General features: G+C 35.6%; 1 protein-coding gene across 5 annotated transcripts in view; it reads left to right on the top strand.

Annotated features, from left to right (window-relative positions):
* Nucleotides 1-15,366, top strand: part of LOC137625897 (sorting nexin lst-4-like) — a 97,824-nt gene extending 82,458 nt beyond the window's left edge. For all 5 annotated transcript variants that reach the window (XM_068356862.1, XM_068356863.1, XM_068356861.1 and 2 more), the window contains 5 exons: nucleotides 1,875-2,112; nucleotides 2,460-2,641; nucleotides 2,907-3,073; nucleotides 9,396-9,602; nucleotides 9,961-15,366. In XM_068356862.1, the coding sequence (XP_068212963.1) occupies nucleotides 1,875-2,112; nucleotides 2,460-2,641; nucleotides 2,907-3,073; nucleotides 9,396-9,602; nucleotides 9,961-10,008 (842 nt within the window). In that variant the 3' untranslated portion in view covers nucleotides 10,009-15,366. The remainder of the gene's footprint in view (nucleotides 1-1,874; nucleotides 2,113-2,459; nucleotides 2,642-2,906; nucleotides 3,074-9,395; nucleotides 9,603-9,960) is intronic.
* The last annotated feature ends 691 nt before the right edge of the window (nucleotides 15,367-16,057 follow it).

The raw sequence follows: 16,057 nt of genomic DNA, 5'->3' as shown, positions 1-16,057 counted from the left end.
AAAAAATAGAGGATTGGGCATGAATGTAAAGAGAGTTCTATATGAGAAAGTGATTGTACCAACTGTGATGTATGGATCGGAGTTGTGGGGAATGAAAGTGATGGAGAGACAGAAATTGAATGTGTTTGAGATGAAGTGTCTGAGGAGTATGGCTGGTGTATCTCGAGTAGATAGGGTTAGGAACGAAGTGGTGAGGGTGAGAACGGGTGTAAGAAATGAGTTAGCGGCTAGAGTGGATATGAATGTGTTGAGGTGGTTTGGCCATGTTGAGAGAATGGAAAATGGCTGTCTGCTAAAGAAGGTGATGAATGCAAGAGTTGATGGGAGAAGTACAAGAGGAAGGCCAAGGTTTGGGTGGATGGATGGTGTGAAGAAAGCTCTGGGTGATAGGAGGATAGATGTGAGAGAGGCAAGAGAGCGTGCTAGAAATAGGAATGAATGGCGAGCGATTGTGACGCAGTTCCGGTAGGCCCTGCTGCTTCCTCCGGTGCCTTAGATGACCGCGGAGGTAGCAGCAGTAGGGGACTCAGCAGTATGAAGCTTCATCTGTGGTGGAAATGTGGGAGGTTGGGCTGTGGCACCCTAGCAGTACCAGCTGAACTCGGCTGAGTCCCTGGTTAGGCTGGAGGAACGTAGAGAGTAGAGGTCCCCTTTTTGTTTTGTTTCTTGTTGTTGTCGGCTAACCCCCAAAATTGGGGGAAGTGCCTTTGGTATATGTATGTAGTAATGGTCACTTAGACTTTTTCTTCTTCTTGGGTTACCCGTATCCTTGTTACCCTGGAGCTCTGCATCATGGACAACCCACCATTCAGTCATTACCAGGTCTTACTATAGTCCTTACACCCTTAGCTATTACCAGAATACATACATAGGCATCCATGAGAGAGTGGTCCACATGAAGAATCTTGGTACCAGCTAAATAATAGATTGTTTCACTAGAATCTTAGTGTTAGTTAGATTCAGCTTCAAGTTAGTGTCAAATGCATGACCTATTGATCAAATAGGGTATAATTCAACATGAGAACCAACACAAATTTCTTCCTGATCAGTACATGTAGTAGTCTTAAGAATAAAATCTTTGACAACGTACATCCTGGTTCTCTCTTCATTTGTACTGATGCCTGCAGGCAGGAAAATTTCTTTCATTAGTACTGGGCATAATAGACTAATAGGTTTAATTTACTTGTACTGTACATGTATACTGGCACCCTAACCTGAGAACATGAATTGGGAAGTCATTTATTTTCATACACATTTAGTGTCTTTTGTGTCTGGTACAATGGTGTACATGACAACGTACCTGGGACATTATTTACAAATATAAACCCTATGGATGCTCTCATTTGTTTATCCTATCAGAGTACTACACATGATCATATCTAGTAATAGCTACTGAGGGGAATTTGGGTGCCTTGTAGTGAAGGAATTAATATGCATTTGATCCTTTCTCCAATGGAGACTGCAACACATGCTTAACTACCCCTTTATCCGATCCTTGGATATAGACAACTTATAATGTATTATACAGTACCATCCTTTTTGGACAAAGTCCCCAAGAGTAGGAAAGTAATAAAATTTTATGAACAAGAAAAAAAAAAATCATAATGTCTCGTCTGTCAATGAAGGACCAGACGAAACCCCTCCGCAAAGTTTGAAACTTCAATATTTACAATATACCAGGTAAACTTATCAAATCCTATAAGGTAGAATGTGTAAAAAATTATTTTCTCCTTGCTTGAAAGGAACGGAACTTTAACATTCTTATTTTATTAAATTGGAAATATGTTTTTTGGTTATTTTATGAAATTGGAAATGTTTATGAAACTAGTGTTATCTTACTGATCATCATTGTCATGAGTTTTGCTTTTGTGCAGGTCGTTTTGAAGATGATCTAATAGAGTACCGAATGACAATGCTGCAGTCCTGGATAGATAGAATATGTCGACATCCTGTTATATCGCAAAGTGAAGTTTTCCACCACTTTGTCACCTGTCCTAATGATGAGAAAAAGTGGAAAGCAGGTAAAAGAAGGGCAGAGAGTGACAAGCTTGTCGGAGCAAACTTCTACCTAGCTATTGAACGACCAGACCCGTCACTGGACGTAATACAGACGTAAGTGTTGAGCTCCTTTACTTTACGGGTGTTCTTTTTGCATACCAGGCATATTATAATACTTAACAAACTTCATCTCTGGGACCTCAATCTTGCCTTATAGCATCGATATTGAATAATTAATTAATATAGTGATAACACAATTAAACCTAAAACCTTCCTTAGAAGAACTGTAAAATTATTATTATTTTTTTTTTTTTTTTTAAAGTAGTACCACTTTGAATCATTGCATTGACCACTCATATGCTACCTTGTTGCTTTCAAAAATATATACTGTATATTTTTATTTTTCCTATGTATTTTTTAATTCATAGTTGCTTATATTAGTTTCTTTGTATTGATTTTAGGGAAGCTAAACTGGAAGGCTATAGCCGCTTCTTCAATAATTTAGATGAAGCTGTCAAGTTGCTTCAGAACACTTGCATTGACCAAGGAAAGAAACATCAAACAGCCTACAAACGAGAGTTCAACAAAATTAGTCATTCCTTTTCAAAGTTGAGTCGAGCATTTGATACTGATCCAGCTAATTGTAAGTTAACAATATTATCTTTATACTCTTTGGGATCTTGATAATCCTTAGAGATGGTCCTGTGTCTAACTGAACAGGTTTAGATATTTGAAGGAATAACTTTGCTAACTAATTTTGACAACTTTGCTCTTAAATGTAATAGTTTGTTTTGACTAGTAGTTATACATTGTGAAATAAATGGTCCGAATAATTGGTAATTTATAGTTAGGAGACTACTAGGAATAGGTAATTACAATTGTTTTTTTTTTTTTTTTCTTTTTTTTAGGTGCTCCTGAATTGACAGAAGCTATACACCGTGTCAGTGAAGCTTACTCTGACATAGGTACTGTGTATGATGAAGAGCCAAAACATGATTGGGACCCTCTATGTCATCTTCTCTTTGAATATAGAGGACTCATTGATGGATTTCCAAATGTAATCTCTGCTACAAAGGTGTGTTCATGTTTGCTTTTGTAAACCTATTATAGACCATATTGTACTGTCCTCAGAACATCTGAATTTCTCTTATTCTTATGGTATTGGTAAATAACTTTATCTTTGGGAATTTAGAGTCTTGTTAACATTTTTAACTCAATGGAAGGGGGGAGGGGCATACTAAAGCAATAAACCTGTTGGCCTTGGTAAGGAAAAGAAATGCATTTGCACTTGATTTAGGGCTGTTATAGAAATTTGATGTTCATGTGACGTCAGGATAATTAAATGCCAAGCTAAGAGATGGAGATTTTTATCAAAATTTTTACCTCCAATTCTGAATTAGTATGAAAGTTATTCATAAATACATAAGAAGATAATTGTCAAATGCCATTGGTATGACCCTGACATTTGAATATTTGCATCCTTTCTACTTGCCTAAAAAAATTGTTGCTTTAGTTTTAAAGCAATTTCTTCATATATCAAAATACCTCATTTAAAAGTAATTTGTATTTTTCCTAGCTATACAAACCAGTTCTGGTGAAAGCTGAAAACAGCTAATGAAGAATTATAGAGGTTCTGGCAACAGTGCTCAGAGCCTTCATTTTGAATCTGCCCAAGACTTGTGGGGTGGGTGTGGCGGGAAGTAAAACCTAAAGGACTTGGATTTACATAGCTAGTAGAAATACAAATTTTATTATTTATTTCTTCCTACACAGAAACAAACCTTTGTCCTTTAGTAAGGGAGTCATCCGTAGGAGGGAAAAAGTCCTGCTCCCCAACTGGCTGGCTATCATCCTGGTATTGTGATGCTCAGTCTAGTGAAAGGCAAAGCAAAGGATCCTTACATCCCTTATCTCAGGGTTGAATAACCTACAGTGCCACAGCCTAGAGTTTTTCATACAGAACCTATCTTTTCCTATCTTCAGTGGGAACAATGATCCTATTGAGGACTAATATAACTACAGTAATACCTCTGTATTTGACCATATTCAATCCAAAAAGCTTGTCGAGCACCGATTCGTTAGAATACCAAATCATTATTTGCAGTTACAAAATAGTATAGATCTGAATAATGAATTACAAGACCCAGTTGATCTGCAAGTAGTGTGACATATTAGCATAAAAAGTGGTTCTTAGGTTTTACACAAACATTATAAATTCTCTCTCTCTCTCTCTCTCTCTCTCTCTCTCTCTCTCTCTCTCTCGAGCTAGTTGATACCTTGGATAATTCGCCGTCATTGAATAAGTGTCATCTTATCAACCATGCCAATTCTTGGCCGATGTATTTGATATGAACCGCTATCTAGTTTCTTGATAATGGCTACTTTCAGTTCCATTAGGCTTGCCATTATTTTACACTTCTACTGCTATCATCACTAATCTTCAGCCATAGTTGTTATTGAAATAGCAAACCCCATTGATTTTGAATGAAGCGGGTTGGTGCTGAACAGCCTAGGTGGTGGCGGCGGCATTGGAAGCCAGTCAGGAATTGCGCTAATTTCAAAATTATAACTCGCAGTTTGAGCATATTATTGACCTGCCGTAACTTGCATTCATAAAGCTGAAAGTTCGCAAATTGGATGGTCGTACCTTTAGGACTGTATAGATGCAAATGAGGAAACTTTTTCTATTTACATTTGACTTCTTGAAGGGATAATTCTAATTATACTTTGTATCCTTGCTTTCCTGTTTATTTTTTCTCTTGCGTTATTTCTCACAGACATTAAGGGGCACAAATGATAGCAGCAGACTCAAGAATTTCCCCTCTTGTGTGGGCATTGCTAGTGACACAGTACTTGGAAAACTTCATAGAACTTATCCCTGTTGTAAAGTTTAGAGACTTTTTACACTTAAATATATTTGTAATGCAACCAGTCTGAAACAAACTTTCTATTGCTCACCAGTCCCAGATCCAGCGTCTTTTATCAAGGACACATTGCAACTCCCCCTGGGACAGGAGGGACGCATGTCTTTCCTTAGTTTTGTTTGATGAGAAGTCCTCAACAGGGTTCTTGCCACACCAAATAACTGGGTAACCCTAATGGCACCAAAGTTGTCCTACTTTGATTGGTACCAAGACCTAATTTCCCTCGTCGTGGAGGAACCTTCAGAGTTACCTATGAGGCTAGATCATCTGTGTCAACCTCATGTGAAAGAATACCACAACTGCTGTCATCCCTGTCTCTTTATCGGTCAGTACTATCCATGCCCTTCTCGGAAAGAAGGGATTTTCGAAAAGAGCTGCAAGAGAGATTGTATATTGCCTCAGTCAGAAAACAATCCTCCATTGCAGTCTACCAGGCCAAGTGGGCAGTAGGGAAAGGACATTTCTCTAGTCTTGGGACTGTGTGTGTGATAGCAGACTTACTGATTTTTTGCCGTATGGACAATTTATCAGTGGCAGCAGTAAAAGGCTACCTGGCAGCGCTAGATCAAGTCTTTCAGATGAAGAGACTTGACCTTGGGGTCTCTAGGGAGATACCCATGCTTATGAGGAGTTTTGAGCAGTCTTGCCACCCAGACAGGTATACTTCTGCCATTCCTCAAAAAGTACTTGTTCGAACCTCAATGGGAAGATACAGACAGGAATCTGACCCTCAAGGCGGTTTTTCTCCTGGGACTGGGGTCGGCCAAAAATGGTATTTCCTACTGTATCTTGCACTCATTGGGTTTGATGGAGATGAGTTTTTCTCTCCTATTAAGTACACATGGTCTTATCACACTGGCAAGAAGAATACCATTTGAGTCTTATGAAGAAGTGGAGAAAGTCATTCAGAGGGATCAGTTAACTCGCTGAGGGATAAGATAGGCTTGACAAACCTATCACTTTAAGCCTAGAAGGATGACCACTCCTTTTCAAAGCCACTCCTCTTGAGGGGAAGCTTGTGTGGAGCAACATCTAGTTCACGCTTCCCTCCTATAGATCTGTCGGCAGATTGGGTTTTTCCAGGAGTTTTTCTCAAGCTAGGTTTAGGTAGTTTCTTCCCTCCTAGCTGTGAGTCACCTACTAGAAGAATGAAGGTTTATACTTAAGGTTTCTTCCTTCCTAGCTGCGAGTCACCTACTTAAATTATGAGGGTTTATATTTGTATTGGAACAAATAAATGTTGGTACTAATTTGTACATACATATACCAAGGCACTTCCCCAATTTTGGGGGGTAGCTGACATCAAACAAATGAAACAAAAAAGGTCTCTCTTCTCTACGTTCCTCCCAGCCTGACAAGGGACTCAACCGAGTTTGGCTTGTACTGCTAGGGTGCCATAGCCCACCCTTCCCCGTTATCCACCACAGATGAAGCTTCATAACTGCTGCTACCTCCGCGGTCATCCAAGCCACCGGAGGAAACAGCAGGGCTTACCGGAACTGCGTCATAATCACTCGCCATTCACTCCTATTTCTAGCACGCTCTCTTGCCCCCCTCTCATCTATCCTCCTATCGCCCAGAGCTTCCTTCACTCCATCCATCCACCCAACCCTTGGCCTTCCTCTTGTACTTCTCCCATCAACTCTTGCATTCATCACCTTTAGCAGACAGCCATTTTCCATTCTCTCAACATAGGCAAACCACCTCAACACATTCATTTCCACTCTGCTAACTCATTTCTTACACCCGTTCTCACCCTCACTATTTCGTTCCTAACCCTATCTACTCGAGATACACCAACCATACTCATTAGGAACTTCATCTCAAACATATACAATTTCTCTCTCTCCGTCACTTTCATTCCCCACAACTCTGATCCATACATCACAGTTGATACAATCACTTTCTCATACAGAACTCTTTACATTCATGCCCAACCCTCTATTTTTTTACTACTCCTTCAACTGCCCCCAGCACTTTGCATCCTTCATTCACTCTCTTGACGTACATCTGCCTCCACTCCACCATTTGCTGCAACAACAGACCCCAAGTACTTAAACTGATCCACCTCCATAAGTAACTCTCCATTCAACATGACATTCAACCTCGCATCACCTTCCCTTCTCGTACATCTCATAACATTACTCTTACCCACATTAACTCCCAACTTCCTTCTCTCACACATCCTTCCAAATTCTATCACTAATCGTCCAAGCTTCTCTTCTGTGTCTGCAACCAGTACAGTATCATCCGCAAACAACATCCGATTTAAGTCCCATTTATGGTCATTCTCGTCTACCAGTTTCAATCCTCGTCCAAGCACTCGAGCATTCACTAAGCATACTAATTTGTATTTTTGCCAATTATACACACCTGAGTCCTTTAAGGTTTACTACCCATATTGCCTCCCCACAAACCCTAGGGCTGGGACCTTGAAGAAGGGCAATTTTTGCCATAGGGGGATCTGATTAATCCTCTTTTTCTCCCTTGCAGTCCCTCTAGTCCTGCACACAGGATGTGTTTGTTTTCCCAGCCTAGTTAGTGAGGCTGTTGTTTACTCCTACTTGAAGGACTCTGGTTTGTATAGATAGGAAAAATCCGAAATACTAAAAATTTATATTCCCTTGGGCTTTGATAGATTCAGCTCTTAGAATTAATTTTTATGATAACTTATACCCCATAATGCCTTTTTGACTGTCATCGACTCAATAGCCTTAAAATATTTAAGGTATTTTCTTGATAGCATGCATAATTGTTATTACTAGTTAAGTTACAACCTTAGTTGGAAAAGCAGCATGCTATAAGTCCAAGGGCTCTAACAGGAAAAAAATAGCCCAGTAAGGAAAGAAAATAAATTACAAGAGAAGTAATGAACGCTTAAAATAAAGTATTGTAAGAACTGTAACAACAATAAAACAGATCTTTTGTATATAAACTATAAAAACTTATGTCTGTCATTTAAACAAAAATATTTGCTGCAAGTTTGAACTTTTTGAAGCTCTACCTATTCAACTACCCTATTAGAGAGATCATTCTACAACTTGGTCACAGCTGGAATGAAACTTCTGGAATACTGTGTAATATTGAGCCTCAATGGAAAAAGCTTGACTGTTAGAATTAACTGCATACCTAGTATTATGAACATTGGTACACTCTGGGAAGATGTGAATGCAAAGGATGGTCAGAATTATGAAAAATCTTAAAGCAACATGTATAATGAGGTAATTGAACAATAGTGCCAGAGATTAATGCTGTATCTAGATCAGTGTCCAACAGATTAAGATGAGAATCAGCAGCTGAGGACCAGATAGGAGAACAATGCTCGAAATAAGGTAGAATGAAAGAATTAAAACTTAAGAATAAATTGATCTCTGAAAATCTTGAAAGACTTTCTCAATAAGGCAATTTTTTGTGCAATGGAAGAAGACAGACCTAATGCATTTTTCAAAAGTAAATTGTTGTCGAGAATCTTGGCTAAAATTTTGACTTGTACAGAGTTAAAGAAACATTATCAATGCCGAGTTCTGGATGCAGAGGAGCAATTGTCCTTGACCTACTTTCAGTCATACTTTGAGTTTTGTTAGGATTCAACTTCATGGCCCATAATTTGTACCATGCACCAATTTTAGCTAGATTTCTATTAAAGGATTCAGCCATCCGAGCTCTACATTTGGGAGATGGAATTGATGCAAAGCGTAGCATCATCTGCATATGCAACAAGCTTGTTTTTTAGGCCAAACCACATTTCTTGTAAATAGTATAAAAAGTAATGGGCCAAGAACACTACCCTGAGGAACACCAGATATCACATTAGTATACTATGGTCCCCATCAACAACTCTTTGCAACCTATTACTTTGAAATTTAGTAATGATGTTAATAAAAGACCCACCCACTCCCAACAGTTTTGAGTTTGAAAACAAGGGTCTCATGATTAACATGGTTAAAGGCAGCACTAAAATCAAGGCCAATGAAATAAACTTCCTGACAACAATCAAGAGATTTCTGTACAGCATTGGAGATTAAGAAGGGCATAACATGCTATAATGCCTTTACAAAATACAGATTGCAAACTAGGGAACAGACGATTATCTTCAACAAACCTATTTAAATGGTATGTATAAAGAAAAAATTAAGAATACTCTTACTAAAGCTGGGTAGGAAAAAAAAAATTAAACTAGATCGCCAGGGATATAGATCATTACTATTTTAATTTTATAATAAACATGTAAATTTGACCATACTATGACAAAGAAAAGGATAAGTCAATAACATCATAACAAAACTATGAGCACCAGCTCTTTAAACAAAAAAGTTGCTCAACTCTTTCTCATAAATTAACCCTTGATGATGGTCCCCTCTAAGCTTTGATTTTATATGGATTCTTTAATAATTTTATTTTTGAAGTCAAAATGATGGATAGGATTGTAACAATAAGAAAAAGAAGACTAATATTCTTTTCTTTTTTTAATAGGGAGCTATTGCTAAGAGGAGACAAGTTGAAAAGGAAGCTAATGAAGGTAGGTTAGACCACGATCAAGTTCCACCAATGATCAAGCGTTCTGATACAATTGCTTATGCTTTACATGCAGAAGTGGCTCACTTCCATCATGAACGAACCAGGGACTTCAAGAAAGCAATGGTCTCCTTCCTGACTGAACAAATTAATTTTTATCAAAAGGTATGTTTTTATATAGTTTTAGTAAGAACTGTCCATTCCTTTGAAGAAATCTGACTTTGTTACAGGTTATTTTTTTCACCAGTATGTTATGAGTTCTGTGTGGAATATATATAATCTCTGATGAGAGAGAGAGAGAGAGAGAGAGAGAGAGAGAGAGAGAGAGAGAGAGAGAGAGAGAGAGAGAGAGAGAGAGAGAGAGAGAGAGAGAGAGAGAGCTTGCCTGTATGATATAAAGGTTTTCCTTATGTAGACACTTATATAAACTTGATTTTATTGATTTTAGTTGGGTTTTTCTTTAAATAATCTCTTAGGTTATAATTAAAATATTTAATTTGGATATTCAATCTTGTTTTACCAGATTACTGACCGATTACGAGAAAGTTTGGAATCCTTCAACGACGTATAATCGATCATCATTTTAGAATGTGACAATTGGAGAAGGAGTCTAATAGCTTCTACTGCTACACAATACCAAGATTTCTTTTGTTGAGGTCTTTGATAACCATTGTTGTTTAATTTTTTTTAAATTGTTGTTAAACAGTAAATGAGTATGGATACTTCACACACAGAATTAATGGGCTTTACTCGAGTTTAGATAGTGTGTTTGCTGATTGATTCGGAATTCATTAAAGTATAATTTTTCCTCAATTTCAATACTAAGTAATTATTGAATTTAATTTTATATTGGTATGTTTCTTGATAAAAAAAAATTAATTCAAGCCATTGAATTGGTTTTTATCTTAATTTTGAAAAATCTGCTGTGTGAAGGTCATTTTCATGGCTGTATATGCTCAATATTTATAATTTTGATGATTGGGCTTCATAGGTATGATTTGTGATTATATCTTTGAAAAGTGTCATTAAACAAGAGAAAGGTGCTGTTCATAAAAAGCTCCCTACATTACTGTACTTGGTCAGCTAAAAGTTATTGTAGGTGTGTTGTGAACCAGTTTGAAGTTTTTAAAATCAAATTCTGTGATGCCGAGTGTCAGTAGCTCAGCTTAATGTTCTCTGAAAAGAAACATGCAAAGCAAAGGAAATTTATTAGGTTCCTCAACAGGAACTGTTGACAAATGATGCAACAAGTTTCCAATCCTAACTTAAATAATACTGTAACCTGATTTGGTTGAGTACTTCATAGAAATTAAATTAAATATATTCGATATTCTATTTTATCACTTCTGAATTCAAGTTGTACAAATCTTATGACTTTTAACCATACCAAGCATTTCTTTTAACAGTAAGAATTTATACTTGTATAAAATAAGGGATAAGGATGTAGATTCCAAATAAGATCATTGGAATTAACAAGAACTTGAATACATTTATACTTGTAATGAGTCATTGGGAGGAAATGAGCCATAGCAATTAGTGTGATTAGTCCTTGAAGTTACTGTTAAGGTGTAAAATAACTTGTTACTACTGAATCCCATCCAAAATGGACATCGAGTTACTTATGCATTTGGTAACAGCAACTTGTTGTTTTCATTGTCTTCTTTATCATAGAAGAAACTCAATTAGTCCTTGAATCTTACAAGTGTGCTATGGTAAGAAGTGCGACTACGAGTGTACCACCCACATTCCTCCATTGACGTGCTCAGCAAATGTTTTGCTCCACTTACTTTATCCCTATGTATATCTAGTCTGAAGATGGGTTAGTTCATGTGCAGCATGCAACATATTAGAACTTTGAGCTTGTCTTGAACATAAACTAAGACACTGTAAATGAAAAATACTCTGCTGGTACCCAGTACTTTAGAAAAACTAACTTGAGGAGGATGTCTCCTATCCAGTCATTTCATATAAGTAGAGATGTGTGGTGGACTGGAGTGTTTTCACTACTTTGGTTTAGTATTTTCAGTATAGAAGAGCTAATTTTAGCATAGTTATCAAGCTAATACCCAATTCACATAAGTGGTGATAGCAACATTGGTCAATGAGAGTAAAAAATAAATTGACATACTTTAGTGCCCAATTTTACTTTTAAATTTGATAAATCTAATCGAAATATTGTTGTCATTCAAGACTTGTGTGGATCAAGTGTTGATTATGATAGTTTTGTGGAAATAAACAAGAATTTTGACATACATGGGACTTGAAAAATGTGAAGGAATTGATTAAGGAACTGTGATTTGTGCAAACATGTGACCTGTCTTAAGAGTTATGATCAGATTTACTTTTTCATTATTATAAATCCTTGTTGAAATAAAAGAAAAATGCACTGTTCCAACAACGTGGTAAATAGTTAATCTTGACATTCAAAGTAATTCTAATAAAGTATTACTATTGTCCCAAATAATCTCATAATTCTGTAGTTTAAGTGTTTGAATTTTACCAGCTTCACAAAGAAGCTTACGACATTTATTTCACATGAAATTGCTCATTTCAGAGAGGAGAAAATAAAGATTATAGAAAAACCGGTGAAAAAATAATTTAATATGAATTTGTACAGTATACAGATTAATGAGGCTTACATTGTTAGGTCATAGAATAGGTATGTGAACCAAAGATGTGTGTGATAACATTCTGAAAATCTTTTATAAAATTAACGGTAGATATTTTAAGCTATTAAAAACATGCCTTAAGCAAATTATTAGAAAATTTTCTAGGAAGTTGTATTGCAAGTCATGTTAGTATTTTGCTGGGCACCCACTTCTAATTCCTGTAATTTTAGATTTGCATATTGAGATTTTGTTTATTGGTTTTAAAACTTCATTCTCTCTATTGTGTTAGTTTTTCTTAATCAACTTTCCCAATTCTGATTTCCATGTGTAGTTGTAGAAACACTTCCTATATACCTTTATGCAGTATTGTATGTCTTGTGAAGTATAGATTTTAGTCAAGTGCCTTAATATTTATATACTTAGCTTTTTTATACAGTCATGAAACTTTCCAGAATGGCTAAGCTTGTGAAAATCTAGTGAGGCTTATATTTATCAGTATTTTATTTTATCTAAATCTGTGCAATCTATAACTGGTTTTTAATTGCAGTACAGTATCTTAATACTTTTAATTTTTTTCACTTGAATCTTAATGGTGGCAAAAGATCTACTGGAGAATTTGGTGTGACATATTTAGGTGTACTGTATTTATTTTACTTTAATGACTGTTGCAGATGGTAGGAAGTTTCTTGATCTTCTGCTGTATTCCTAATGTCATTAAAGAGGTTTTATTATGTTTAACCAGTGTTTATAAGCTGGACAATATTACCTTTGTGATTTTGCTTTGCACCATTTTGTTTCACCTTTTTACTTTTTAGCAATATCTAGTTTATTTCATATTGTACTATATTTAGTGCTGTATAGTGTATGGATGGATATTTAGGGGCCAAGTTCTTTTATAAGGAGTTTAAGGTTGACTTAGTTGATCCATACAGTAACCATACCATGGTTTAACAAAGCTTAATTTTTTATTAATTAGTTATCAGTATCTGTGAGCGTTCCGCAATTACCCGTTGTCAAATATTTTTCACTTGACATTTAGTCTCATGCTAGTTGTAATTGAGCATTTCTTGGCCGAATCTTTATTGTAATATTCCTCACCATATCCTGCAAGGTGAATTTACTGTTGCTGTTATCTTTGAAATTCAGATAACTGATGTGAGTGAAAGTTGGCACATAAACATTTGTTATAGTTTATTAGCCAATATCTCAAATTATTTGGTTTGCTGGCAAGTTCATAATCTTTGAGCAGTACATGCATGACTAGATGAGTTTGGGAAGTCGTGGTGCTATGAAATATACTGTATATATTAGGAATTATCAGTTTATCAAATATCATGGCTACTGTATACAGTACATTAATGCTAAGTAATATGAAAGTTTTCCATCAAAAGCTAGGTTGTATCTATTCTTTATCATTATTTCAAGTACTGTAGTCTTAATTTTTGTCATAGTACGAAAATGAATAGTGTTCTTGAGTCTGTGGCAAATAAGTATAATACAGTACAGTAGTATAAGAATTTATATTTTGGGGTCTTAATTATCTACGATTATTTGCTAGCTTTGAAGTTATGAATTTCAAGGCAATTGATTTTTTTAAAATTAAATACTGAATTTTCCCTCTGGTGACATTTCAACAATCAAGGTGATATGATAATGAAGTTTTCATTCCTCTCGCATTTTTTCATTCCTTCTGTTCTTTTATTAGACAGTACATTATATTGAAATTAATTTTAGACTGTATTATAGATACCTTGGGTGTATTTCCCCCTACACAAGTGTGACTTTTAAGAATAAAAAATGTCGGGTTTTCTTAGCTCTCTCAATTATATTTTTGTGCCTTTCTAGCTGTGTCTTTTACTTGAGCTAAAATGAATTTTCTGTTGCTTTCCTATTTAGTGGGAACACTGTAAAATTTTGTTATTTAGAGACCAAAGCATTGTAGTACAAATCCATTGTTAGAAGCAGTGGGCTAGTCCTTAGTACCTACTTTGTACTGGTCCTAAGTATAAGATTGGTATTTAAATTCACCATCATCAATTTTGCTATGTAAAAAAAAAAAAAAAAAAAAAAAACTACACTATGCAGTTAATGTATGTTAAATATAAATGCGAGAGTTGGGTTTGGACATTTTGTTAGTTAAATGTGCCAGTATGACTTAAGAAATCAACAATGCTTTGTAGTTCTAAGATTGTAAATCTGATTTTTTTTCAGTTATTTAAATTTTAGTATGTACATAATTATATACAATTTTAGTATCAAATTGCTTAGCTTCCCAACCCTTCCATATATTTTCACTTATCTCTTAAAACAATTCAGTGATGATCATTGCAGACCTTCAGGTATGTTTGCCATTTGTAGTTTCCAACCCATTGTTCCTTAGCACTTAAAGGATTATTAAGAATCTTATGAAGATCAGTGCTTGTTTTGACTTTGAAAAAATTGTATGGAAAGTATATATAACAACATTGCGCAGCTAACTGCTCCATTAAAGTTTAATGCCACAAACTTTTAGAATTGATGTAAGTTTAATTCTTTCCAGAATTTGATGTGACCAAAACTTTGCTCATAACACTTGGTATAGTTTGTGGATAATAGTTAAAAACTATAAAGTCTTTGCAATTGTAATATATCAGTGCTTTCTGAATGTTGTGATGCAGGTTGTTAATGGAAATATGCACCATTATATTTGATTCAGTATGAATTCAAGACTTTCTATAATGAATAGCTTCAAATTGTAGGGTTGCTGTAGGCATTGAGTTAAACTATATGCTTTGTTTAATGCGTGCAATTTCTTGTTTGGCTAATTTAGAGCCTGAGAATGCCTTTTTATTATTAAATTTTTTGAAACTATTGAATGTTGGAATACGAATGGTTTTGGTCTGTTTAGCTATGTATATTGCAGAGGGTGTGCACTAGGCTTGTTTTCAACAATTTATGTAAATTCTGTTGATTACCAAGCCACAGTGACTAGTAAGAGCTTTACTGTGATGAAAGAAACCTGAAGATGTACTGAATGAGTCTGTCCAGCACAAACCAGTACATGGTGGTCAAGCAGCTTTTCCATTTTAATAGATGAAATATTTGTGTCAGTAAGACTGCAGCTTTTATAGCTATATATTTTTTTAAAGCAACAATACAGGTTAGAATTTTGATAGCACTATAGATCTTCCAGTCATGTTAATGGTAAGTCTGTTAGATTGCAAAAGAGCTGTGCTGTAAATTATGTAATTAATTTCATCTGTTATATAAGTATGTACTGAGTAAGGATAAAATATTATGCTTCAAAATGTGAATATATGTAATAAAGTTTTGTCACTATATTTTGTCCAAAAGTGTATTTGTGGACCTTTCTAACCATTTTCAATATAATTTCTTCTAAACTTTTGTGGTCATGTGATTTATGGCACAGAAAATATGAAATGTTCAAGTGATTTATGGCACAGAAAATGAAATGTTTCAAGTTTATTATTAACTGATTAGTTTATTTTACTAGCAAGACAAAGAAAGCATTTGTTCTTTAATCATGAGAAGGAGGGAGCCATAGTAATGAATCCTGGCAACTTCTCAAGAACCTAGGCGTAGAGATGTCACGGTTACTAGGCTAATTGGGTACCAGGTGATTAGTAGGTTAGGGAAGAACCCAAATATTTGTCTATGATATACAGTCTGAATGTAAAGTCATTTGAGAAAGGGGGTTGTATTATCCATCCTTTCCTTGTCTGGTAGGATAAAGGGTTGCTTTTAAACAAAACTCGTCTGTAAATAAACGTTGCTCAATCGCAGGCCGCTTACCTGCAGCTAGTATCCTATGTACAACTAATAAACACCCAAAAGAGAAGGAAAAAGGCCAGACATTCTTACCTCAAATTATAAGACATTCGTTGTGACCACTATCTTGAATATTCGAGATGCTACACTGCACAACCTGTTGAACAGCTACCATCAGACAAAGGGTAAAGGCACCCCTGTGGGGGTATATACTGCATACTTACATAAGTAAAAACCTGTCAA

The sequence above is a fragment of the Palaemon carinicauda genome, chromosome 33 (genome assembly GCF_036898095.1).
Source record: "Palaemon carinicauda isolate YSFRI2023 chromosome 33, ASM3689809v2, whole genome shotgun sequence".
NCBI lineage: Eukaryota > Metazoa > Arthropoda > Malacostraca > Decapoda > Palaemonidae > Palaemon > Palaemon carinicauda.
Note: the sequence above shows the minus strand (reverse complement) of the source record. Positions and strands in the feature narration are given on the sequence as shown.